The sequence below is a fragment of the Carya illinoinensis genome, chromosome 4 (assembly GCF_018687715.1).
Source record: "Carya illinoinensis cultivar Pawnee chromosome 4, C.illinoinensisPawnee_v1, whole genome shotgun sequence".
NCBI classification, from domain to species: Eukaryota; Viridiplantae; Streptophyta; class Magnoliopsida; order Fagales; family Juglandaceae; genus Carya; species Carya illinoinensis.
In genome coordinates, this window is record NC_056755.1 from 7,000,187 (window position 1) to 7,026,078 (window position 25,892).

The following is a 25,892-nucleotide window of genomic DNA, read 5'->3' on the forward strand; positions in this document are numbered from 1 at the left end:
TGTGTCCTTCGTCTCTAGTCATGATCAACTTGCTGATATTCTCACTAAGCCCTTGTCATCAGCCTGTTTCTCCTTGTTGTGATCAAGTCTTACCATACTACCTATGCCGCTTGAATCGAGGGGGGCTAATAGAGCAAGTAGTGACTCAGCACCAAAGGAATATTTGGCAACAAATTCACAACAAACAGAGGACGTGCTGGAATAGTGTGGAATAATTTAGAAACTTCTCTTGTAACCGAATTCCTTATTTTCTGTCTAAATATAGACTAAATGAAGTCTATAAATAGTGCACTGTGTTGGTATTGCTGTATTAAGAAAAGACGATTCATGAAATACATTCTTTAGTCTAAATTCCTCTCAGTGGCATTTTATCAAATAGATAAAATGCAATTCTGTTTTCACTCTGTTAATAGAAAATGTTTATACAAGTCGAGACATGCAAATTCTGTGCATGGCGTTTAAAAAAAGTAGAATCTGTATGAAAAAAATTCCCTTTTTTAAGAATAGGTTTAACCTTCTTTTAAAGAGATTACAACTATTGCACACCATAACTTGTATATAGTATTACTCTAAAGATAATAATATATTGACTTACTTCGTAATAATAATATATTGACTGACTTGGTAGCTTTTCACGAAAAGCTAAAGAGGATGGCTCTACAAAGCCAACCGTGGGCTGATGATGATCGGTTCTCCATGAAAATCAGATCACCCAATGGCATGTCCCCGACCATCTTTTATGGAAGCTGAGTGTACAACTGGCAAAACAAGACCACCAGCTTCTATCTTTGGTGTAAGTATAATGGGGAAGAGAGAAGAAAGCAAGGCTTTTTGTCCAAATTAGTCTTCTCTCTCCCCCAAAGCAAACCAGCATACTTATTTCCCATCCAACAAACCCAAAGGGAGATAATGGCACAGCAAGGACTCAAACGTGGGACACTATTGTTCGTCCTTCAACCCTCAAATGTACTATCAAACAAATAGTCGGTCTATCTTCTAGGATGTGACTTTGTCAAGTTGGCTTCCCAAGACTAGAATATTATTCCTTTATGCTCAGATAGAATAATTGGTTTCTGAAAAAAGAAACCTGCCAATAAAGATCTGGAAAGCTCTGTTTGTGTTTGTCCTCGGTCCTCCTGTTCTCAATTTCTCTCTGTTTGCTGCAGATGAGAGTGTATGAAAGCAATATGCTAGCCTCAGCCTGCACACTTGCATGCGAGATCAGTACTTGGTGATTTGATGGAGGAGGCAAGTCTTAGCAAATAATACAGTACATACCACTTAGAAAACGTAGTTTATGTCGGTTTTGGGCTCCTTTCTTAGTTATTATGACAAAGTACTAGTTCTTAGTTATTTCAACGTAATCAAAAAGTATTAAGATAAACATAAATATCAGTTCAAAATAAAGTGACAACTTAGTTGATAAGATATATTATGCAAACATACATAAAAGTAGTTATATAATGGATCTTCTATTCCAAGTAGATTTTAAAATAATTCTCAATCTCCTAACTTAGTCACCTTAGCATCCATATATATGTAATTATGACATGCTATCATTTTAGTACTGCATCAACCACCAGCTTGTCTAATCTTTTATTTGAGCAATAACACGTATCACCAATCCCTTCTAAGAATCTCAGTAAGATCCTAAGAGATTCTAGCTATAAATTGGATCTAAACCACCGTTCAAAAGGATCCAAAAAACCAGGGAAATGTGTTGTTTGTGTTATAAAACCTAACCAGGTTTAATCATAACTTTTGCCAAAACAAAGAAAACATGCTTTTGTTATCAGCCGGCCTTTTCCTTCAAAAATCCAAGACCAAAATCAAGTTTGGATTGTCTTTGCCCCCCATTTCTAATATGAGCTAAAATCTCCACCTGACCCACCAACTAATAATGGAATAGGGCAAGGAGTAAAGTAAGCAACCTTTTTAGTGGATAAATAAGAAGATAGAATAGTGTTTGTCCTAATGTGACACACTTTAGTACTGAAAAAAATATGTGTATAGATCCAACCTCTTGGGGTCAATCAGATCATGGGATTCGGTAATCGAGAGAACTCATTTGCTACACACTTTTATCTGCATGACATGGTGACAAGTCCACCATCATGTTAGTTGCCTCCAGTGATGGGTCCTTTGTGTTCCCCCCTCCTCTCTCCTTTTCCACCTAATGTTCTCTGTCGTCTTGTAGTGAAGGATTTCAAGACTTGGGGGAAGTTCATAATTCAGCAAAGCATCCCAGTTCATTTGAAAGTTATGGACCAAACCAATGTTTGGGAAACAGACAACTATATTGCTGGAAATTAAAAATTGGGAGTGCTTGCTTGACAGCGACCATGCCAACAATTTAAGATGCGTCGATTCTTCACCTCCTGCAAACTTTTGCCCTTTGATTGGTTGGTAGCACCATGGAGAATAATGTGATTCCCGAGTGGGTAGAAATCTGGAAACCATGCACATACTTACATCTTCGAACTAATATGAATCATTCAAGAAGTGAATAAGATTTAAAAAAAGTAACCAAAACAGAGAAAACAGAAAAACACGCACACACAAGATGTCAAGATGCATGTTGTTTGCTTTGAAAGCCTACATTTGTGGATGAATCACAGTAATAAGAAATTCTTGTCAGATAGGGCAAGAATAAGAGTGGAATGCAAGTAAATCTTCACATTGGCTTTTGTTCCATCAAGTCATACATGCAGAATGAACATCTCAAGACTCAAGTTGCCTTCTCTACTAATCCGCAAGGGGTGTAATTCAGATTCTATGAATATCAATAAAGTCCAAGCAATTGAACTAAGCCACGAATAGGCTTAGTTAATATATCTTTTGTTTTTCTATGGCCACCGTCCTACTCACTGAGATGGCACTTTGTTTCATAATCTCCCTAAGGAAATGATATCTCATGTTGAGTCCTTTGCTCTTGCTATGTTAATATGGTGTGCCTCTGTGATAAGCAAAGCAAACTATCGATTTTGATATAGCTCTTCAAGGAATAGCACGATTATAGAGAGTAAAACCATAACGTGCCATGGATTTTAACTTGTCCAAATCACCAACATGTTTGAATCAACATGATCAGTAACATTGTAGCTGATGTCATAAACCAAATTAATATCTATAGTCCTATCAAATATAGAAGTATAAATTAAAAAATTAATATATTTCAATCTAGAAGGGTGATATGTTTTTCCTGTCAACCTTTCTGGTTGATGCATGTGGAAGGTATATTCCAAGCTTATGGCATTGAAACACAGTTTTTCCATCGATCTGCTTGCCTTCTAAGCCAAATATGGCAATCACGACGACTCACTTAGAGCATTTATTCAAAACACGTGAGAAAACCTCATTGAAGTTTACACTCTGTTTTTGACTATAACCTATTACAGCTAAACATGTCTTGAATGTAGCATATTCAGCTATGAAAAGTGAAAAATCATTTTATAGCCAGCAGTTTTCACACCCACAAATAATTTCATCAATTCGATCTTAAGTATGGTTCTTACTAAGCCATTTTTAATCACCTCAAATATAGCTCAACCCAAGATGCAAATTCATTACCTGTGACAACTTCTCGATATGTGTAAGGCTCTTAAACTCTAATTTATCCACCTTACTGCAACCCTGTTCCTTTCCTTCAAACATATTGCGTAAGCATGGCAGATTAAATAAAAGAACATCTCCACAGATTATAAACTTGAACTACAATCTAATCCTTTCCTCTCTTTGGCATACTTAGTAAATATGCTCTTCTTTGGCCTAAGCTCAAGTTTATCCGCACTCTTTGTTAGGTAGTTTTGGGTCTCTCTCAACCTCAAAAGCTAGTTCAAGAAGTGAGGCTTTCCTTCACACTTATAAACTAACTATTAGCCCCTTCCACAACTGATGTAGAATAACACCAACAATCTCCCCCTCACACATCGGACTCTGGGTCGGAGCAGCGACAACCCGTTTCTCCCGTGGACTATTGGGTTTGAGACTGTTGGTAAACTTGGGCCCTGATACTAGCGTTGGTGGTTTTGGGTTTCTCTCAACCTCAAAAACTAGCTCAAAAGGTGAGACTTTCTTATAAACTGACAACCAGCCCCTTCCACAATCGATGTGGGACAACACCAACACTCTCATAGCAATAAGCGGGACACTAAAACAAAAAAAAATCCTTAAATTAGCATAAAATAAAACTGAAAAATCAATCCCCTTGCTTAATCCAAATGCATCGATTCTTTCCATTTTTTACATTGCTGATAGCACATTCTTCATTTTTTTAACAAGCCCATTTGAAATTACAATTATACCCCATATAAAAAAAAAAAAGTAAAAAAATAAATGAAAAGATAAATCTTTTTTTCTAAGAGATCGTCTATGACATACCCCTCTTTAAGGGTGGCCATGAGCTTATGAGACTTCTTCCCCTAGCAAAATGGGTGGTTGTGGCCCCTCTTCGGCCTCCTCTCCGCCATCTTCTTGACCACCCTTGAACCATTGCTTGGAGGTGGTGAGTCGCTAAGAGGAGATACCCCTTTAGAGGCCTCACCTCCACCCTGGTAAGGGTAGAGCCAATTTTTTTCCTAAGCAAACAATTTAGTATTCATTAGATGCTAGGAAATGAAATACAAAGGTTCAGCTCAGGGCTCTATACAGTGTTGCATGCTTATGAGATTCAACCATGAAGCATCCCTTTCTTTTACCTCCTACTCACAAAGCAAATCCAATTATGTGTGCTGTGGTCTCTAAATTTGGATCGTTTGTAGACACATATACGGCAATTAGCAACTGGACTTGTCATTGAACTGACACACAGAAAAAATGTCCAAAGAGTTTTTGCAGTCTCTTTTTACTCTACTTTCATCTGAATACCTTTTGGCATCTATCCTCACTTAAATTCCACCTATTTCAATAATCTTGCATGCCATTTTATTATTTCCCGACCGAGACTTCTCTTTTCAGTCTTACACCAAACAAAAAGAGTTAAGACTTCAATTGTTCTCTTTTATTAAATATGTATGTTATATATATATATATATTTAATTGGATTTATATCATAAGACTTTGAACCTTAGTTATATAGTAACTAAGATGATTTGTGCTAGCTCAAATCGCTAAGTTGCTCTAAAATGAGAGAGGCACGTGTAGATACATCTGAAAGTCAATTTCTAGGATCCGTTAGAATCGTTTTTTAAAAGAAAAGATCCAACTAAATGAAGATTTATATGGAGGAGCTAAAATATATCAGTACAGCCCTAAGTTTTGGATTTTGAAACTAAAAACAGCAGAAATTTCTATGTTGTTCTTATGTTTTGTTGAAGTGAAATGGAGAGGATCCTTGTCCGCCTTTCAGTTTAAGCCTATAGTTTAGAAAGGCTAGAAGAGTTGGGAATCTCCGGCCGAGCAATTGATATCTATGACATGAACTTGACATCTTTAGCAGTTCATGTACTAAATGGAGCTTAGTGCAACACAACTTGATTTATTGAGCATTTGGAGCAAACCCACCAAGATCTTGTCGGGATGTTATAAATCCATATGATTACTGCACTGTTAAAGATTTTCTGATTCTTAGGTTTTGAAAGTAATTTGACTCTGGTTAATCTTATGTTCTAATGTTCATGTCTCAATCTCACACACACTGATCATAAAAGGTCATGTCATTTCATGATTTTTGGCTCATCTCTTGTCATTTACCTTCTTTCTGACTGGTGTTGATTTCACCTCCATTTACTAAAAAGAAGAAACCTCAACCCTAACTGATCCCCCATGCTCCCACATTTTCCTTCATCTATCACTCCCTCTTTTCCAATGTCTGTATTTTATGACTAAGTTCTCAATTTCTTTTGAGCATGATGGAGTTTGCATTTACATGCAACCTACTATAAAAATCAATGGATCCACTGCTGATTCCCATGGATTTGGTCATTAATATATAAATATGGGTCATTATGACATTTCTATAAATACAGAGAAAAATAATATATTTTGCTTTCCTTTTATTTTTTTCAATTTTGCACAATGAACTTACCTATCAAAACTGTCAATTTGCACCATAAAAAAACTAACAAATTTTCACAATTTAATTAATAGTCAGATCTCGATTTAGGGTTCAGTTTGACAATTTTGGAAATGGTAGTTCATAAGGCAGAATTTGTTATTTTTGCATGAAAATACATGGCAAAAGGTTATAAGGAATTAGGAATTCGAATAACATTTGAAGGGATCGAGGTAAAAAGGAAGGAGTTCAGAATTCTTACATTCTCAACTACACCCTTTTTAAGCCAGATTTTCTTCCTCGTCGATCTAGAAGAGCTTGAAGCCCCCAAACTTCTACCATTTCCACTACATAAATGCAACCGGTGTCTTCCCATGTCATGAAATTACACTATGTCCAGGAAAATGAAAGGAAAAATAAATAAATAAAGGTAGGTACTGTGCAGAATATGTAGAACATGACACCAAGAGGTTTTTGTACCAATTAAATAAGTGAAGGGAAAGTGAGTGTGACCAAGACTACTACTCCCTCAAATGCTTTCAAGTCATAGTCATGAGGATGATGTTGTTGTTGTACCTTGGAGAGTGACATTTTTGGCCACGAAGATTTTATAGATTGCCAGAATCATGCTTTCTCTAATGCTTTTCACTTTTCAGCACGTGTACTGGGAAACAATTGGGATAACGTATGCGTAAGCTTTCTGTTCGAACAGGTTTACCCATTACTAATTTCTTGCATGGCATAATCACAGTGGTAATTGGGTTTTCTTGGAACATAATATATAGTGTTTTGTGGGCACTCCCCATCTAATTCTACATCTTTTTTTTTTTTTATTCTTATTATTATTTTATTTCCCATTTTCCAAAAGAAATTTTTGTCTATATCATAGTGGCAAAATTGAATTTTATTAGGCATTTTTTTCAATTTATTAATCCCTTTCTCCTAATTATATGAACATTGAGAACCCTAAAATGAAATTTGGTTGATATCTTTTGGAAGCCATTTACATAAAAAAACCAAATTTCTTTCTAAAATTGTAGCCCCCAAAAGGGCCCACCGGCAAATGATGGCACAAGTAGGGCAAAAAAGCTAGCAATCTTTTTAGTGGATTATGAAAGCGCTTAAACTAGATTGTCTTGTACAAATGGTAGCACTCATGTTTCCAGTTGTAGCTGTGACATCCAACCTAGTTGTTTTGTGTCAATTACAAAGGGAAATTATTTTTGGAGAGTCAAAGGCTCCTCCTCCTCATATATATGCAGTACACTGTGTTAGCTAGTCCCACCACTACGCACTAGTTGCCATCTCCTATTCCCCGCCCCCATCTAATTGCATGATTTGGGATTTCAATCTTCTTTTAGGCAAAATGAGAATTTCTTAAAAAAATATTGGAGGGTTTTGTAATATAGTTATTTCATTCTCAAATTAGTTTGTAGAGCCCACAATCCACATTAGTACTTAAATAATAATATTTCATTTAGAGCTTTACTACTCATTATCATCCTTACACATCATATACCATACTTTTTTTTTTTTATTCTTGTTAAACTAATTGAATTATTCTACTCATCATTCATACATAACGCATTTAGTAAGAGAAAAATAAAATAAAAAAGTGTAGTGTATGAGATGATGAATAAAATTTTTCTTTAATTTATATGATTTATATAGATTTTATTTTTCAAATCAAATTATGTCATATAAGTACATTACTAGATGTACTCTACACATCGGTTTGAAAATATGATTTTTCTTTGCGATATTTGTAACCCGCCCCTGTCCGCACCCCTTCCCTATTTAATATAAAAAATTATATTTTTAATATTTATATAAATAATTTAAATAAATATATTGTATATAGATATATACAATTTGTTAAAAACTTGAAATTGAATTCAAGATAATGGATTGCCTTGGCCTCCTAGGCTAACCTTTATATAGGAGGCTAAGGCAACATAATAATCATACTTAAGCAATACGAGACTTAATAAAGGTTGGCCTCTGGTCTAGGAGGCCAACGCGATTCAAAATAAACTCTAATGAGTTTATATTCTTTTTGAATATATAATTTTTAATTTAAAATTTAAATTATGTTATAATTTGGGTCTAAAAAAAATAGACCTAAACATAATTTATAGACTTCATGGATAATTGGTCGAGCGGGGTAGGGCGAGGTACCCGACACTACATGAGGCGCAGTGCGAGGTGCGGGGTGGGGGCTACCCCGCACCTTATGGTGCAGGTAGCACCCCTAGATATTTGTTTACCCATCTGTTTTAGTAAGAAACCCTTCCAAGTATTTTAAAATGATCCACATTAGGTTTTGAGATAAGTTGAAACGCACTGTATGCAATATATAATACCCTTTACGGGGTCTTTATAGTTTTTATTCAAATGGGGGCGCTTCTTCTTTTTAAATGATTTGTTTCTATTATCCTATGGTTGAAAATGGGACGTGAGTGAAGAATAATAACTAGTTCTTCTAAGGGCAGTTGGGGTGCGCAACAGTGGAGGAGTTGGCTGACATCAACTGTTATATTTAAAAATAAAATAAAAGAAATCGATGAAATCTGAAGAAGAGATTCAAAGTCGGCTTTGTGTGGTCTTTGGCTTGTTCTTCAAACAAAGATTTTTCTTTACATCTTGAGTTGGCTTCCTATGGTCTTTGGCTTAGTTTTCAAATAGAATTCAGAGCTTATTCTTCGCATCTGCCTATATGCACTCAAACTTGTGAGCTTCATGCTTCTGACTTTTTGACTCAACCAACCTAAAATCCATCAATTAGGAAACTCCTAATAAATCAATTTTCAAATCATTTTAAAAAACAAAAACCCATTAATTTTGCATTACAACTAGGAGAAAAGTAGTTTCAGATAGGAGAGGAATGACATGATCTTTGAGATCGATCCTCCTTCTTTGTGGAAAATTGCAATTTGAAAACTCTTCAAAGAATAATTTACCTTTTTCCGAATTGAGTTATCAATAACATTAGAGTATTAGGTTTTTCTTAAAAAACAACTATCTTCATGGCTCGGAAGATGTGGGGAAGACGAGGGAGAGGCAAAGTTTCATGATTTTCGTGTGGGAACAAGAGGGGCTTCATGGCTCGGAAGATGAGGGAAGATGAGGGAGAGGCAGAGTTTCATGGTCTTCGTGTGGGTTGTCAATTTCATGTGGGTTGTCGTGTGGGAAGAAGAGGGGCTTCTTGACTCAGAAGATGTGGGGAAGATGAGGGAGAAGCAGAGCTTCATGGTCTTCGTGTGGGGTCTTCGATTTCGTGGGAAAGACAGAGGGAGGGAGACTGGAGAGCTGAAGAGTTCAATTTCATGGGACTTCAATTTCATGGAGAAGACAAAGGGAGAGAGGGCAAATTTGAAATGTATAGTTTTGTCACTATACCAAACGAATCGTTTCATTTCCACAGGGGAGTTGCGCAGTCCGACTGTGTTAAGCATTCATTTGAGACTTTTTTTTGATCGGATCCAGAAGAAGTCTTCTTTATCAAAAAAAAAAAAAAAAAACGGAAGAAAAATATTCAAGTGAAAATGAAATTGCACTTAAGAAAGTACAAGATTTTGAAAAAAAAAATTATATTGATTTAATTAAAAGAATTGTCAAATGAGATGCTGACTATAATTTTGTAAACCATGAAAGAGGTTGCCATCAGTGGAAGATATTTTGAACCATAATATAATATAAAAAATGATACATATAATTGTTAGTGTATAAATATCACGCAATCACTTTTAAAAAAATAAATACGGGACTTACATAAAAAAATTAATTTTTTAATAGTGAACTCTACTATTTTTTAAAATAACTATATGACATTTATATATTTCATAACTATACGTAATATTATTCATATAAACATTACTCATATAATATTGTATGATATTTTTCCTAACATACTACAGTTTACATGCCAACAAATTTTGCCCCATTGTGACTTTCTCTTTCTGCCTCTCTCTTTTCTGAAGAGGCAAGGTGCCTTTCTTAGTTGGGCGTTTAGTGTATAGATATTTAGAGTATTGTTAGATATAGTTTTAAAATATTTAAATTTTATATAGTTTTTTTTTAATTTATGTAAATTTCAGATTCATTAATTTTTTTAAAAGGGTATAATTTCTTTATTGTTTCTATCGCTGACATTATAAGAGCGCAGTTGAAATAGAAATATAAAAGTAAATTTTTTAAAATTCTTTAATATGATCTGTGAGTACTCATAGATAGAAATATATTATATATAAACTATTTTGTCCAAGAAAGTGACACTAGCACTTATTTAGTACGTTAAAACTCTATATATATATAGTTATTTTTATATATTTTTTATATACTTTATTTATATAATTAATTTGTTATTTTTTTAATATAAAATAAATGTTTTAATTCCTATTATAAAAATATATATATAAATAAATAGTAAAACTATTAACAGTCATCCGTTTGTCCAAAACAGCCAATGCCACATTGGGAAAACATTTCCTGCAGCAATAAAAGGCATTAACTCTTCTGGAAAATAGAGCATTGTCTAATTTTGACAATTCAAAGCACCAAGCTGCAAACACACTACAGTACAAAGTCCTTCATTGCTAATAAAAAAAAATATATATTAATTTAGATTTACAGAGAGAGCACGAAAGACGTTGCTATAAGATTCCAATGCTTGTTCACCGATCTCCCCAATGAGAACCGCCTTGGCTTTTCTTTGATCGCCATTTCTCAAACTTTTCTATCTCACTTCTTCTTCTTCTTCTTTAATATTTTCGCATAACTACTCTCTCTCCCCATCCACAGATTCTCCATTAATGCAATGGCCATTGACTGCATCACGAGCATACCGTCGATGCCTGCTCACCCTCCAAAAGTAGAGCAGCGAACTGAGCAAAAACACCTAGTTTTTGATGCGTCAGTGCTAAGATACCAACCCAATATCCCAAAGCAGTTCATATGGCCGGACGAGGAAAAGCCTTGCCCTAATGCGCCGGAACTTCCGGTCCCCCTTGTCGACTTAGGCGGCTTCCTATCTGGCGACCCGGCCGCTGCAACCGAAGCCTCGAGACTCGTTGGCGAGGCGTGCAGAAAGCATGGATTCTTCCTTGTTGTCAATCATGGCGTGGATGACAAGCTAATAGCTTATGCTCACGGCTGCATGGACGACTTCTTCGGATTGCCTCTGTCGACAAAGCAGAGGGCTCAGAGGAAAGTTGGGGAGCACTGTGGTTATGCCAGTAGCTTCACTGGGAGGTTCTCCTCCAAGCTCCCTTGGAAAGAAACACTTTCCTTCCGCTATTCTGCAGACCAAACCTCATCCAATGTTGTCCAAGAGTATTTATGTAATACAATGGGTCCAGATTTCGAGCAATTCGGGTATGAAAATAGTATTACCATTTTTATTTTTTAATGTTGCTTGTTCTTGAAGTTTGAATTCTTTTTTTCTTGTGAACAGGAGGGTTTACCAGGACTACTGCGAGGCAATGAACACTCTTTCTCTAGGGATCATGGAACTCCTGGGAATCAGCCTAGGCGTAAGCAGAGCCCATTTTAGGGAATATTTTGAGGAGAATGATTCGATAATGAGGCTCAACTACTATCCAACATGCCAGAAACCTGACCTAACTTTAGGTACCGGTCCTCATTGCGATCCAACATCGTTAACCATCCTTCACCAAGACCAGGTAGGTGGGCTTCAAGTGTTTGTAGACGAGTGGCGATCTATTATCCCAAATTTCAACGCTTTTGTTGTCAACATCGGCGACACCTTCATGGTAAGAAAGTTTACAGTTTAGCAGACTTTTTTTTTTTTTTTCCCTTCTTTAATTCTGTAAATCTGGGTAATTTTTATTTGTTTAGCTTTCATGAAGCTTGATTAGTGGCCGGGATAATCTTTGCAGGCACTTTCAAATGGAAGATACAAAAGTTGCTTGCATCGGGCAGTGGTGAACAGCAAGAGTCCAAGGAAATCTCTAGCTTTCTTTTTGTGTCCAAGAAATGATAAGGTGGTAAGCCCACCAAGTGAATTGGTGGAAAGCACTGTTTGTCCAAGGATATATCCGGATTTCACATGGTCTATGCTGCTTGAATTCACTCAGAAGCATTACAGGGCTGACATGAATACCCTCGAAGTCTTTTCCAACTGGCTTCAACAGAAAAACAGCTGAAATTCCAAACAGACATGGCCACCTTAATGATCATTCTTCCAAACAAAATGACAATGATTAGAAGGGGAGAATGGAGGCAGAGAGAGTTGGAGTTTTTTTCCTCAAAAGAGATGGGAGGAAGACAGGACCAAAGTTGAAGGAAAAAGACAGTTTTTATGTTTTATGGTTTGGCACAGTAACTTTTAAGGTTATGAGCGAAAGCAAGAGAAAGAGATCTAGAGATATATAAGGAAGTAAGGAACCAATAAAGGGCTGTATTCAACAGCTATTTTTTCTAATTTCCTTTGATAATATAGAAGCTTATCAATAGTCTACTGTCCCAAACACCTTCTATTTACTTTATAGTCTGTGCTGGTAGGGTTGGAAAGGACCTGGTAGAAGTGGTCAAGGACTCAAGGGAAAAGAAAAAGATCATAATTATATATCCATGTTATCATGATTTCAAAACGACCAGAGCCCACCATTGATTGCAAACGGATTCTCTTTTTATTCACTTGCATGATTTACCCTTTTTGTGTATTCCTTCGTGAAAACTATAGTGAGGGGGTAAAAAAGAAAGGATTCTAGCAGAGGATCAACATTTTAAGGGATCGATTCTTTGAATCTAGCTATAAGACGTAAAACAGTACGTATCTCCCATAATAAAGATACAAGGAACATGTTTCACGTCGAATGAATCTGATTATAGTGAAAACTAAATACTCGTATAAGTACTGATCATCTGATCTCACAGTTCAAAACAAACCCGGCCAACCCCAAAAGAATAAGAATGTTTGATATTGTATGGTACGTACGGCTTCCTACATTATTGGTTTTAGTTCATGTATATGTTGCTAAAATATGTTAGTTTGTCAAAGATTGGTCAAAGTTCAAACCCATGGTTGGAGGGTACGAACGTTTTGAGACTCAAATTAACTGCATTTAATATATATATATATATATATATATTCACATTTTGAGATGTTCATGACCTCATTCTGTTCTCATCACAAGAGGCATAGCCGCCAAGTAAGGACGAAGACAGTCCCATTCCCGTACTACCTTCCGGAAGGGCAGTATCACGTGCAAACCAGTTTGTTGTTTGTTCTGGCGCCACTCTCAAAGCCATCTTTTTTTTTTCTTTTCCTTTATTTAAACACTACAACTACTTTTTCTAACACCCTTCTTACATATAGTTTATCAATACTACTAATAAATAATAGTAAAATAATTTATAAAAATTAAGAATACTTGAAAATAATTATATTTTCAAACGAATTCTTAGTTGATATCTCGCATTTAGATGTCACTATAATTAAATCGTGCCATAAATTAAAAGTGGTATCGTGTGACTATAATTCTTAGTTCAATTGGTTTATTTATAATTAAATCGTGCCATAAATTCAGTTTAGTTATTTATAAATAAATTTAAAATAAACAATAATATTACTCAATCTAATATATTACAACACTAATACCACTTTCTGAGGATGTAAAATATATATTTTTTTATATTTATCAATTGTTGAGAATGATTAATTAGCACGATTGGCTACCTGAATTGTTGTATTTTCTTTTTATAAATAATTTTACTTATTATCCTTACACATTATTTATCATATTTATTTTAATTTTTTTTATAATAAATATATGGTGTATAGATAATAAGTAAATAATTCAATTCGTTTAATGATAAAAATAAAAAATATGTGATGTAAGATATATATATATATATATATATATATATATATATATTTTTTATTGGGATGGAAATTAGTACGTATGTTCACAATGAACAAAAGTTTGTTTTTGAGTCTAATAAAAAGACTGCGTTGCTTTTACCATGAATAAAATATATATATAGCAAAAAAGTTGGAGGCAGCTCTTGAATCATGGAGATCAAACTTCCAACAAGAAACCAATCAACACGAGGAACCTGATCTGTAGCGAGTGCTTCCATGCACCAAAACCCTTTTTCATGGCATATTTTAATCGAGGAGGACAAGCTTTTCTTGTTTTTATTCGAAATTGCGTCATGATGATTAGGGTAGAGTATGAAATTAAGTAGATGCTAATCGAGGGAAACAAAATTATAATACGCCAATTAACAGTAGTACTACACGAACACTAACTTATATTATAACACAAAAACGAAAAGGAGTAAACCAACAAAGCAAACAGCTCAAAGTTCTAAACATATATGCACTATTCAGCCTCAATTTAAAATATAATTGTATAAAAATTCATAAATATATATATATATATACACACACATATATCATTACTGTAACTCAAAACCCAATCGAGCGACCCTTTTTTTTTTCTTTTGTACTACTTAAATTAATATATATGTTTTTGTTTTTGTTGTGTAATGTCATATTCATCTATAGGTTAATTTATATAAATATCTTTTAACTGGAGAAGATATATGATTGGAAAGATTAGCTACAAAAAAAAGGTTTAGGCAGGTCATGAAGATCATGGCTAGCTAGAAAGCTAAATCAGAGCATGCAGCATGCGCGTAAGACAAAGAGGCCCGTAGAATGATGAGATCGATCGAGTTGGGATATCCATAGATCACTTTGATCTTTTTAATTCTGAATATTTTAAGTGCTTGACAACAGTGGGTGATCATCACATTCCATATATAATTACGTGCCAGGATGTCGAACACACACAACAGTACTACTTAATCAATCGCACAGAATCTTATTTCTTCCATTAGTTCTTTGTCTTTTCTTTCTACATTATTAATATAATGCAATAAAGAATTGGGTTAGTGACTCTCATGTATATCGTCAGGGGAAGACGACGAAGTGCCTATATATAATACAATATGCAATAACATATATATAATATAATATTCCTCAAGCTAGCTAGATTACTGTAGAATAACAGTAATTACATGACTATCTTTTCATGAGTTCCGTCCAATCCACCTCTCTTAATACATGGTTGGATTAAAGGTTTCCACGTGATCATGATTTATTAATATATAAATGTTTAACAGTACTACGTACCATATATAAATTATATATGTGCGGTGCATGATTAATTCACTGGACCACTAGTGGCTTAATTTCAAAATTAATTATATATTCTTATTTTAATTTGTTTTTTTAGATCTTCCGTTTGGATGCATGGCAAGAAAATCACCACTTAGATCTAGCTGTATTTTTATATACATGCATCATGTCATGATGTCATACATTAAAACGAATTTCTTTAAAGAATTATTCTGTATATATAATATTCTCAAAACGGCGTATAGAACATATAATTTATCTCAGTTAAATAATTAAATGATAATATTTAATTTATAAAATTTAAAATTCAAAATTTATTTTTCAAATATATTAAATTATACCATGTACGTACGTAAGCAGTGTACGTGTGGTAGGTAGTACTATAGAGGCCTCGGAATATGATCATGATGAGTACTATTAAACGCATGAACTGAAGTGTTGAACGCTTTCGAGGTCGACGCTTGTTCGTTGTGTAAATAAGTGACCCTTCAAGTAGTACCATGGAACCAGATCGATCTAGTATTTTCTTGCAAGGCTGAGCGGTTTTTTGCTTCTCTCGCTCCAAATGTATATAGTTGACTGAAGAACGTATTATATATATATATATGAAATTCTTTAGAACGAATTTCTTATAAGCTTCTTGTAATATAGCTACTAAATATATATGCATGATAATGAGTTAAAGCATATATAACTTAACATTCCATGCACACTCCTGATCTTTAATGGACAATTAATACACATGCATGCAAATTAAAACCACCTTTTATATATATTTATATACACACCTACTATAGGAGTATGTGTGTATGTATATATATATATAGTATATACGTACGTAGTTCTCTTGCCCATGAGCCGAACATACGTAAACGCGCGCGCGCGTATCATGATCATGTGCCGCCTCATGACCAGCTTAGTTGTGTCCTTCTCCTTGGTAGATTTGTGTTTTCTTCACCTCTTTCACACGTTGCATGCATGCCGTAGTACTTCAGCTCTTTGGATATTTGACGACACCTATATATATATATATATATTCTCTATCTCGTTCGATCAGTACTCTTCAGAAGTTTTAATGCCACACACCAAGTTTCGTCATTAATCTAATTCCTTAGGACAATTAATGGTCAAAACGCCATATAGGATGATATGAATAGCACGCAGCATTAATAATATTGCTTCATGTGGTTGATGCTCTTGATCTCTTCATTGTACGTTGATCACTCCGCATTAATTAATAATCATCTCGCGAATTACTTAATATATAAATAAATATATATAAATTGTTATATAAAATTGTTAATGCTTAAATTTGCATAGCAGATCGGAACGGAGAAAAAAATTATCCCCAATCCAAAATGGTGATTCGGATTTTGATACGGTGTCCTTTGTGTTCGTCTAGAAAATAATACTAAATAAACAAATAGAAATAAATAAAGAAATACATAGAGTTATATGCTTCGGCATAAAAGTCTGCGTCTACGGGTTGTTCGGAAATAAAATTCACTATGATAAATAATTTTATAATCATTCAAGATCTCGCATAGTTGGATACAATAAAAAAAATCTAGGATTTCATAAGGTGAAAAAATAAAAAACGATACCTGCCTCAAGAGAGATTTAATGGAGGCACTATATGTGATGAGTTTTGTCTGTCGGTAAGTCCTCTGAGCCTGTCTAGAGGCTAGGCAGTAGGCATTAACAAAAACACAACCAGAATTCTCGTTGAATCATTCAATGAATGAACTATTAATTCAATGAAGGAACTCATGACTTATTGAAATCATTATCAATTAGTACTAGAGAATATTTTGGATGAAAGAGAAACGTTAATATATATTCTTAAGTCCCTTAACTATATATTATTCTTTTATAATTCCTTAATATGATTGAAAGGCGATTATCTATTATTTTTCATTTACTTATTAATCATCTAAAATCGCATTAAAAGATAAAAAAAAATAATGGTAATGATTAAAATGTTGACTAATATTACTTCTCCAAATAAAACATCTTGTAACTTTGTCTCTCCAACCAAGATGTCAAGAACCGAACATGCTCTTGAGTATTGACCTCGTTTAGGAACAAGGGCGTGAAAAATATTAGTAGTCTTCTCGTAATGTCCAAATAATCCAGTAATTCTATGCTGATATGATTGGGCCTATGCCCATAAATAGCCATTCAATTTTTTTTATAACATTGAGCCCAAAGTGATCGCAAGGAATAGCGGCCTAATGGCCCAAATCCGGTCTCTCTCTCTCTCTCTCTCTCTCTCTCTCTCTGCCATCTTCCTTTCCCGAAGGAGCCATTGACGGATGAAGTTCGAGGGTTCAAAATTCTAACGCACTAGAGTCTCCCTCCCTCCCTTTTTCTCAGGGAAAGTGGATATGGGTGTGAAGAACTTGTGGGATATCTTGGAATCATGCAAGAAAACTCTCCCACTTCACCATCTCCAGTATGTATCCACTTTCTTTTGCCTTATTTGTTTTTCTCGAAAACCAAACAGACCACAATTACTTTCCTTTCATTTTTTATACGTTTTTTCATTTGAACTTGGGGTTAGGAACAAGAGGGTTTGCATAGACCTCTCCTGCTGGATGGTTCAACTTCAAAACGCAAGTAAATCTCCCTTTTGTATGAAGGAGAAGGTTTATCTCAAAGGTCTGTTTCACCGTCTCAGAGCTCTCATTGCTCTTAACTGCAGCCTTATTTTCGTTACAGGTATTTATATGCCTCTTTTTCTTTTCCTTTTTCAATTTTTTTCTTGTTTTCCTGAGTTCCCATCAATTATGTTTTTTATTTTCCTAGATTCTGTTATGTACTGATGAAAGTACATATCGGTATTAATATTTGAGTCTTGTGAAGATTTGGTTTTTGGCCTTTTTTAAAATTATCACTAATGTGCACTTGGCTTTTTAGAGTAATGTGTTATATGTTTCAGCTCTTAATTAGTACATACATGCATACACATACTATTCTTAATTAGCTAAGTAATCGAAAGAGAATATATTTAGTTAAAATTTCTTTTCTTTCCGTGGTATTTTGACACAGATCTGATACCCGAGTTATCTTTGTTTTCTGTTAGATGGATCAATTCCTGCTATTAAATTAGCAACATACAGACGCCGCTTAAATTTAGGAAGTGAGGTGAGAATCCTATATACAATACTTTATGTTGCTTAACTTCTTTTCCACAATTTACCCGGAGGACAACTGCAATTTACCCTTGTGATCTACATCCCTATTTGCAATTCCCAACTGAATTGTTAGTTCCATTGGCACCTCAATCTGAAATAATTATTGCAAAGAGGCTCTACTATCTGAATCAAAATTGGAATGCCCTGAATGGCACAAGTGTCACCAAGTAGTTGAAACTGATTTTTGGCATATGTAATGACTGAAATACGTTTGATAAAACCCTTCTCTCACCTCAGCTTGGTCCAATCTACCACCGAACACCATCATGTTTGTTGGTGACAACATCGTAAAATCTGTTCAAGGGCACATGCCACATTTTACCCAATTTCTGTTCTACTTAATGGGCAACACCTACGTAGGCGATTTAGACAGCAAGGGACACATGACAACAATCCCATTAAATTGGAGTACCAACAAATCAATTTATACTTCCTTGGAGGATTCTAACTGGGGTAGTGGGGTGACAGTTTGAAGTCGTCAAGTGTAGTTTTGTTCCTTTTTTTAAAATTTCCTACTAACTTCACTGAATTTATTATAGCAGGTTACTCACAAAGAAAGAAACTTGCAGAAGGTGACCTCATTACGAAGAAATATGGGATCTGAGTTTTCATGCATGGTAAAGGAGGCAAAAGTTTTGGGCATGGCACTTGGTATTCCTTGCTTAGATGGGTAATATTTTCTGTTACAACTAACGTATAACTTGGTATGTTCCTTAAAACACGTGCTTGAACAATTTTTTAGGTGTCAACTTGTGGCCCCACATGCAACTTTTAGTACTAACAAAAGACCAGGTTTCCACATCTAACACAGGAAAAAATGTGGCAAATATTCTACATAAGGTTATCTCCTGTGAAACAAATGGACCCTTTGAAATAATAGTTGTCTATGAATGTACTTTTGGCCTTCTAATCTTTTTTTTTTTTTTTTAATAAGTGTTTTGGCCTTCTAATCTTATATTGGTAACAAAAATATCTGGACTAAATATTATATATATTTTTATGTTTTTATAAATTTAGGATTGAGGAAGCTGAAGCACAATGCGCATTATTAAACTCAGAATCATTATGTGTGAGTAGAAATTTTGCACTCAGTTTCATTTGGAGTATCTGATTTACATTGGAGATTCGTATCGTCCTCCATATCCTCTGTTATAAAACCCCACGAGCATTGTTATCATTATAATGACCATTAGGATGGATGTTTCACTTTGGATTCGGATATCTTCCTATTTGGTGCAAGGACAGTGTATAGAGATATCTGCCTTGGTGAGTAGATACACACATGCTTGCCTCTTGATCTCTTTGGAGTAAGTTATTTCTGTATACTAATTTTGAATTCATTTTGCTAATAAATTAGGAGATGGTGGCTATGTCATTTGCTATGAAATGGCAGATGTAGAGAGGCAGCTTGGATACGGAAGGAACTCATTGGTACATGTCGTGTTTCCATGTAGATGTGAATATTGCTAATAAAGCCTCTTTCTGATAATTCTTTCTAATCTGCAATTTAGTAAGATGTGCCTATAATGTGTAGTGGTTTCTTTAAGTTTATTTTTTTAAGATTTTAGGCAGTGTTTTGTGGGCTTTTTGGGTCATTAGGGGCTATCTAGTATGGGCTAGGTGTTTTCTTGTATACATCCAGTGTACTTGGTTACTCCTATATATATATATATATTATTTTTACTTATAAAAAAAAAGGTTTATTTTTTAAGTGATGCCATCTTAATGGGCAACCTTGAGTGAAGGCCAAGAGGGTGGCATTATACTGCAGAAAAGCAGCAATGGCTTGTCTTTAAGATATGGTTGGAAGCTCTTTTTATGTCCTGCTAATAATTCGTGTTTTAATGCATTGCAAGACATGAAAGACTTAATTTTCTGTTTAAGGAAGTGTTCTTCATGGAGCTATGCATATGTAATTGTGCATGCATGCATGTATGTGCACGTGTGTGAAGCTTGCTGGTATATCTGATTTATCTAAGATTCTGTTTGTATATATAAAATGGGACTGGTTCCCTTTCTAGTAAGTTGTAACAAGCGTGGTGATTCCATACTTGTGATCTTCAGATAACCCTTGCCCTATTGCTTGGCAGTGACTACTCTCAAGGCGTTTATGGCCTGGGTCCTGTAAGTTATAAACTCATTCCTTCTTTCTGTTGGGTTGCATTCTTTATTCCTATCAGATCACCTTTAGAGCTGAAATGAACACTTATTCAGTCGTGCTAAAATTTCACTGTCCGTAGGAGTCAGCTTGCCAGATTGTTAAATCAGTTGGAGATAATGTGGTCCTCCAAAAAATTGCATCTGAAGGACTATCCTTTGTTTTGAAGAAAAAAGGTTCAAAGAAACAGGGGACCCTTTCCAAGTGCAATAACAAGGAGAATTCACTGGACCAAGAGATGAATGTTAATGGTGAATTATAGAAACCTTATCTTAGGACATTATAATTGGCCTGCATATGATTATATAATGCTATTTTCAAATTTTCAGATACTTTTGTCAATCTTCCAAATGAATAATTCATGTGGCATAACTAAGCCTAAGTTAGATGTTGGTTGTGATTAAGTAGTTGGAGATCTAGGATAATGCTCCTTGAGATTTGAGATGAAGTTGTAAGAAAAACTGGTTTTTTAGATGACTATGAGAGGTCCTTTATCAAATGCTTTAGTTGATATATTCTGGCATGATAAACAATTGCTTTGTATAATACACGTACCGTTAGTTCACAGCTAATCTTGGCCCCTTTTTATTTTGAGGTCATGATTAATATTTAGAGATTGCTTCATTGCAGTAGGAATTTGTGGCCTGCACCTAAATGGGTCTTTACCCCTAGTTGTCTAGTTAACTGTTGCATCTCAACACATTTGGGGGAAAGCCAGCTAACTTTAGATTCTTTGTGTTGCACTTAGAAACCATAATTGAGGGTCTCTTTGTCTCTCTGATGAGAGAAAGTAAGCAGGTAGACTATTGTTGTTAATGTAATTAATCTAATTTGATGTAATTAATATGATAAAACGTAGAATTTAAGATGCAATTCTTGGAGATTCCTATAATTTATTCTTTTTTTTTTTTTCCAAAAAAAAGTGAAAAATAAAACTAAGAAAACTTTTGCATCCAATTTATTTAGTTATGTGTGTGTATGTAATATTGTATGAAGTTGACGTGTCCTGAACATTTATCTCATGCTTTTATTGTATTCTTATCATTCCAAGTGGAAGTCTTGTTTTATCTCCCAGTTGTAGACATACAATTTCATATCCCTCCATCCATTCATACTCGGATATTTTATGCGTGTGTAAACTATCTAGCTCTGCATTTATTTTTGTTTAAAGAAATAGAAGATTCACATTGCTATTGCCATTGTATTTTTAATGATCGTGTAGGCAGTGAGTATAATTTACTGAGGGATGATCAACTCTTGCAAGTTATCAATGCATATTTGAAGCCCAAGTGCCACTCGGCAGATTCTGATGCTGTGCATAGGTAAACATAATTTCTTTTGTTGTTGGTATTGTTGCTAGTTGCTGCATATGTAAGACTGTTTAGAAATGTGTTATGTTGGGATATTTTCTGTCCTTTGTGATATAGACAATTAGTACTACCAGTCTTTCCTTTCTTTTGCACTGGTTATGACCCACCTAAAAGGATTTAAACAACTGCTAGGGTGTTGCTTTTGATAATTTTCCAGATGCAGGAAATAATGAAAGGATTAGTTAAACTTCTTCAGATAACCGTATCTCTCTGACTCCCTTAAAATCTTGCAGACAATTATATCTGTTAGTTTTTTATCCATCTGTTAATTATGGATAATTGAGTACAAAAGTTCGTTTTAGTTATTTGACTCTCTGATTGCTTTGTAGTAAATGAATTTCAGTTATTTGACTCCATTTATTTTGAATGCAATGTATTTTGTAGGACTCTTGCTCAATATCCTTTCCAACGTGCCAAACTTCAGCAGATATGTTCTCAGTTCTTTGAGTGGCCTGCTGAGAAAACAGGTTCTTCATTTGTTCCCTTGCTTGTTTATTCATCCCTTATATGCGTATTGACTAATATATTAAATGGAAGGATTTACGTAAGCATTATGTTGATTTTTGTCGTCTTAGACAAACAGTAAACTGGCTAGATGGGAGTCTATGTTTTTGGCCTCTGTACTAGTTATATCAAAGCATGATTCTCAAGTGACGTCTCGACGTTTGATATTCTTTATTGCCACAATCTTGAAGACCATTTCAATTGCTTAATGTCATTCAAATCCTGGAAATCTATTATCTTCATTAAGAAAATTGCTACAATTTGTTGAACATTTTTATTTGAGAATTTTCATACCATACACTTAAAAGAACATGAACCCGTGTCCACTTTTGTGCAATACTTGTTTGTAGAGTTTTGAAAGAGTTCACATATGTTTACCCAAGATATGCACAGAATATAATGGGTGTTATACATTTATGTGAGGAAATTAAATAAAAAATTAGGACGCACAAATATTTTTCCTGCTGTTCCATAACTAATATGCATATGACATAGGCATACCAAGATACAAATTGGATATGCATTCATAAATAAAAAGAAGTAATTTTTATTCTTAACAGATGATACGAGGTACGGCTTGAGTATGGCATGGGTTTTGAATGGATGGGTTTGTTATACTATTTTTTAAGACAATTTAAAATCTGAATTTATCTACTTGAGGACACATTACACTCGCTGTCGAAGTTGCCTATTAAAAAAACAGAGAATTTTCCACCCCTGTACTAGTTCCTTTCTCATAAAATTCTCAGTGCTTGAAAAAGTGAGATAGGAGGAGGGGTTTACAATGTAAACACGGGATCCATCAAACAGGACTTATGAATATTGTGTTTTATATATTTATTTTTATGGCTTCAAAAGTAGTTTAGTTATTTTGCACCTATTTTATGCCTTTGGCGTTTGGATATATCTGTCATCTCTTGCTAGTGCCTCAATCCCAACATCAATTAAATGGTGCTAAATCAAAATATACTAACAATGTAGGCACACGTTGGCACAGTTACAGTTCTGTAAATAACCTAGATTAGTACATGTTTAGTATTTAAAATTCATAAAGACAAGCATATAGCTGTGTCCATATTTGTAGAGATTTGGGGATGCGACATACTTATCAAGGGGCCTTGGTGGTACTATTGGAACACCTCTTGGTGAAAACCACGCAATTTCACTTGGTTGGAAACTCTTCATCATAACACAATTCTCATGTGTACAAAATCAGAACAAATATAGGATTTTTTTAGGTAAGGAAGAATCACATACGCATGTTACTTGTAACAATTCCTGGTTTCAGAGATAGAGTTGTTTTTTCCTTCTTTTCTTTCTTGGCTTTTGTGTTTTTATGCTGTTAGCTTATTCAAGATTCATGGCTTAGATGAGTATATCCTTCCAAAGATCGCTGAAAGGAATTTAAGGCGATTTTGTAATTTACGTTCAACTTCATCAAATTTAGGACTGAAGCTTCCGCTACACGAGGTACATCTGTTCTTTTAACTCTAGTTCGTTCCGTTTCTCTATCTCTTATGGGTGTCTCAAGATAAATTTATGATTGGATGGTAGTCTCTTTGTTCGCCCATGTCCTACAAACTTGCATGGCTTTACCATCTCTTTCTTATGAATATCAATATTTCCCCATCACAGATACCAGTTAAATGCCCATTATCTGCAGTTATCAAGCACCGAAAGGTTCAAGGAAGAGATTGTTATGAGGTTTCATGGGAGGAGGTAGATGGACTTAAAACCTCTGTAGTGCCAGCAGATCTTGTAGAGAGGTAATGAGTTTCATCATAATGTAGTGACATAATTCTTGTTAGATGATGCTGCATCTAAGCAGAGATGGGTTTTGTGCTGCATGCACTTTGAAAGATATTTTTTGTCTGAGAATGCTATTTGCTAGAAGCATGTGATCCTCTCTAATGAAAACTTATTAGGTCTTTTTATGATCAGGAGAATTTTTTTTTCCGTTTCCCAAACTTCTGAGAGTGTAGACAAATATTTAAGATTAACAACATATCTTCTCAAAATCATGGATTGAGGGAAATACATTGAAAAAACCCATTATAAATCCATTGTATCAGTATGTAATGAACTTCTGGTAAAAGGTTGATGCCGTTTAAGGTTTTCTAGCTTTTTCTTGACCCATACAGAGGTCTGAGAATGCTATTTGCTAGAAGCATGTGATCTTCTCTAATGAAAACTTATTAGGTCTTTTATGATCAGGAGAATTTTTTTTTCATTTCCCAAACTTCTCAGAGTGTAGACAAATATTTAAGATTAACAACATATCTTCTCAAAATCATGGATTGAGGGAAATACATTGAAAAAACCCATTATAAATCCATTGTATCAGTATGTAATGAACTTCTGGTAAAAGGTTGATGCCGTTTAAGGTTTTCTAGCTTTTTCTTGACTCATACAGAGGGTATCCAGTTCTACACCCAGAATAAAAGAAATAATTGAGGATAAAGATATGGTTATCTATCTCCTTTTTGACTGTCTATTAACTTTTTAAGAACGCAAAAATTGTTTCTTATCCTTTCTATCTGTCCCAAGTGCTTGTCCTGAGAAGATTGCAGAATTTGAGGAGAAAAGAGCTCAGGGGAAGCAAGAAAAGCTTCGAAAATCAAGGCCAAAGAAATCAGAGAAGGGATCTTCTTTGGCTGAAATTGATCTAAAACTCCAAAAACTGTTACGTGACATTGATATGGAAAGCAGTGCTGCCGTTCATGATGCATCCGCTTTGGTGGTGATATCAGGAAACCAAACTGCCGCAACAAAAGTTAATCAGGAAAACCAACATCCATGGCTTGATCCAATGAGCAGTGCCAAGTGCAGTGATGATATACCCTGGAGTGAAGTTGGTCCGAGTACCACTAAGAGTGAAGTGATTGACCTCTTGAGCCCTTCTCCACTAAGACAACCCCGTGCTGTTTCCAAATTCACCCAATCAAATGGTCAAGGTATTGATGTGATTGATTTGAGTGAGTCAGAAACTGATGTGTCACCTGAACATGAGACGAAGGCAAGAGAGTTGAGACTCTTCCTTGCCAGCATTAAGGATGACATTTTCTGAACAGTCATGAAGGTCAATTTTTTTGTTTAAAGGAATACGTCTAGTGTAGCTAGTTTGAAATTTTCACCGATTGAATTATGTTCATCTATCTCTTTAGTTGGCAACAGATTTTGTGGTGTGTAGTATAATCATATTAAGAATATGTTCTTCAAGGATAGTGTACGAGTTATTATAAGGCTCAGACGTAGGATATTTAGGTCCAATTCATTTTCTCACAAATTGATAGTTCTTGGGTTTGGACCTCTCAAGTAGATTCTGAGTTTTGTTTTTGGTTGGCTATTAGTTCAGCCAGGGACTTGAGCTTGTGATAGACCGATCACGCTAAAACATGGATTCATCACACGTACTTTCATGATTTAGCATGAAAATATGCTCTACTACTGTCTTGCGCCAACAAAAGATATCTAACAATTTCCCCTTTTCCTGTTGCATATG

At 34.8% G+C, this 25,892-nt stretch overlaps 2 protein-coding genes across 3 annotated transcripts; both read left to right on the forward strand.

Annotated features, from left to right (window-relative positions):
• The first annotated feature begins 10,650 nt into the window (after positions 1-10,650).
• On the forward strand, positions 10,651-12,595 carry LOC122307758 (gibberellin 20 oxidase 1-like). The gene is made up of 3 exons (XM_043120840.1): positions 10,651-11,365; positions 11,445-11,763; positions 11,890-12,595. Exons 1-3 carry the CDS (start codon positions 10,809-10,811, stop codon positions 12,154-12,156), a joined length of 1,143 nt encoding a protein of 380 aa, XP_042976774.1. The 5' UTR covers positions 10,651-10,808; the 3' UTR covers positions 12,157-12,595.
• Positions 12,596-17,378: 4,783 nt separating this feature from the next.
• Positions 17,379-25,676, forward strand: LOC122307404 (single-strand DNA endonuclease 1). 2 transcript variants are annotated; one of them, XM_043120293.1, is made up of 14 exons: positions 17,379-17,616; positions 17,725-17,882; positions 18,247-18,308; positions 18,898-19,028; positions 19,376-19,427; positions 19,552-19,624; positions 19,716-19,789; positions 20,423-20,482; positions 20,599-20,767; positions 21,739-21,838; positions 22,271-22,353; positions 23,760-23,860; positions 24,026-24,156; positions 24,938-25,676. In XM_043120293.1, exons 1-14 carry the CDS (start codon positions 17,549-17,551, stop codon positions 25,455-25,457), a joined length of 1,782 nt encoding a protein of 593 aa, XP_042976227.1. In that variant the 5' UTR covers positions 17,379-17,548; the 3' UTR covers positions 25,458-25,676. The 2 variants fall into 2 exon arrangements, with proteins under 2 accessions (XP_042976227.1, XP_042976228.1); XM_043120294.1 differs by having other exon boundaries at positions 18,901-19,028.
• Positions 25,677-25,892: the final 216 nt, after the last annotated feature.

Coding starts and splice junctions, on each gene's coding strand:
- LOC122307758 (XM_043120840.1), top strand. CDS start 10,809: ATGGCCATTGACTGCATCACGAGCATACCGTCGATGCCTGCTCACCCT. Junction 11,366..11,444: donor CCAGATTTCGAGCAATTCGG/GTATGAAAATAG, acceptor TCTTGTGAACAG/GAGGGTTTACCAGGACTACT. Junction 11,764..11,889: donor ACATCGGCGACACCTTCATG/GTAAGAAAGTTT, acceptor TAATCTTTGCAG/GCACTTTCAAATGGAAGATA.
- LOC122307404 (XM_043120293.1), top strand. CDS start 17,549: ATGGGTGTGAAGAACTTGTGGGATATCTTGGAATCATGCAAGAAAACT. Junction 20,768..21,738: donor CCAAGAGATGAATGTTAATG/GTGAATTATAGA, acceptor ATGATCGTGTAG/GCAGTGAGTATAATTTACTG. Junction 24,157..24,937: donor CCAGCAGATCTTGTAGAGAG/GTAATGAGTTTC, acceptor ATCTGTCCCAAG/TGCTTGTCCTGAGAAGATTG.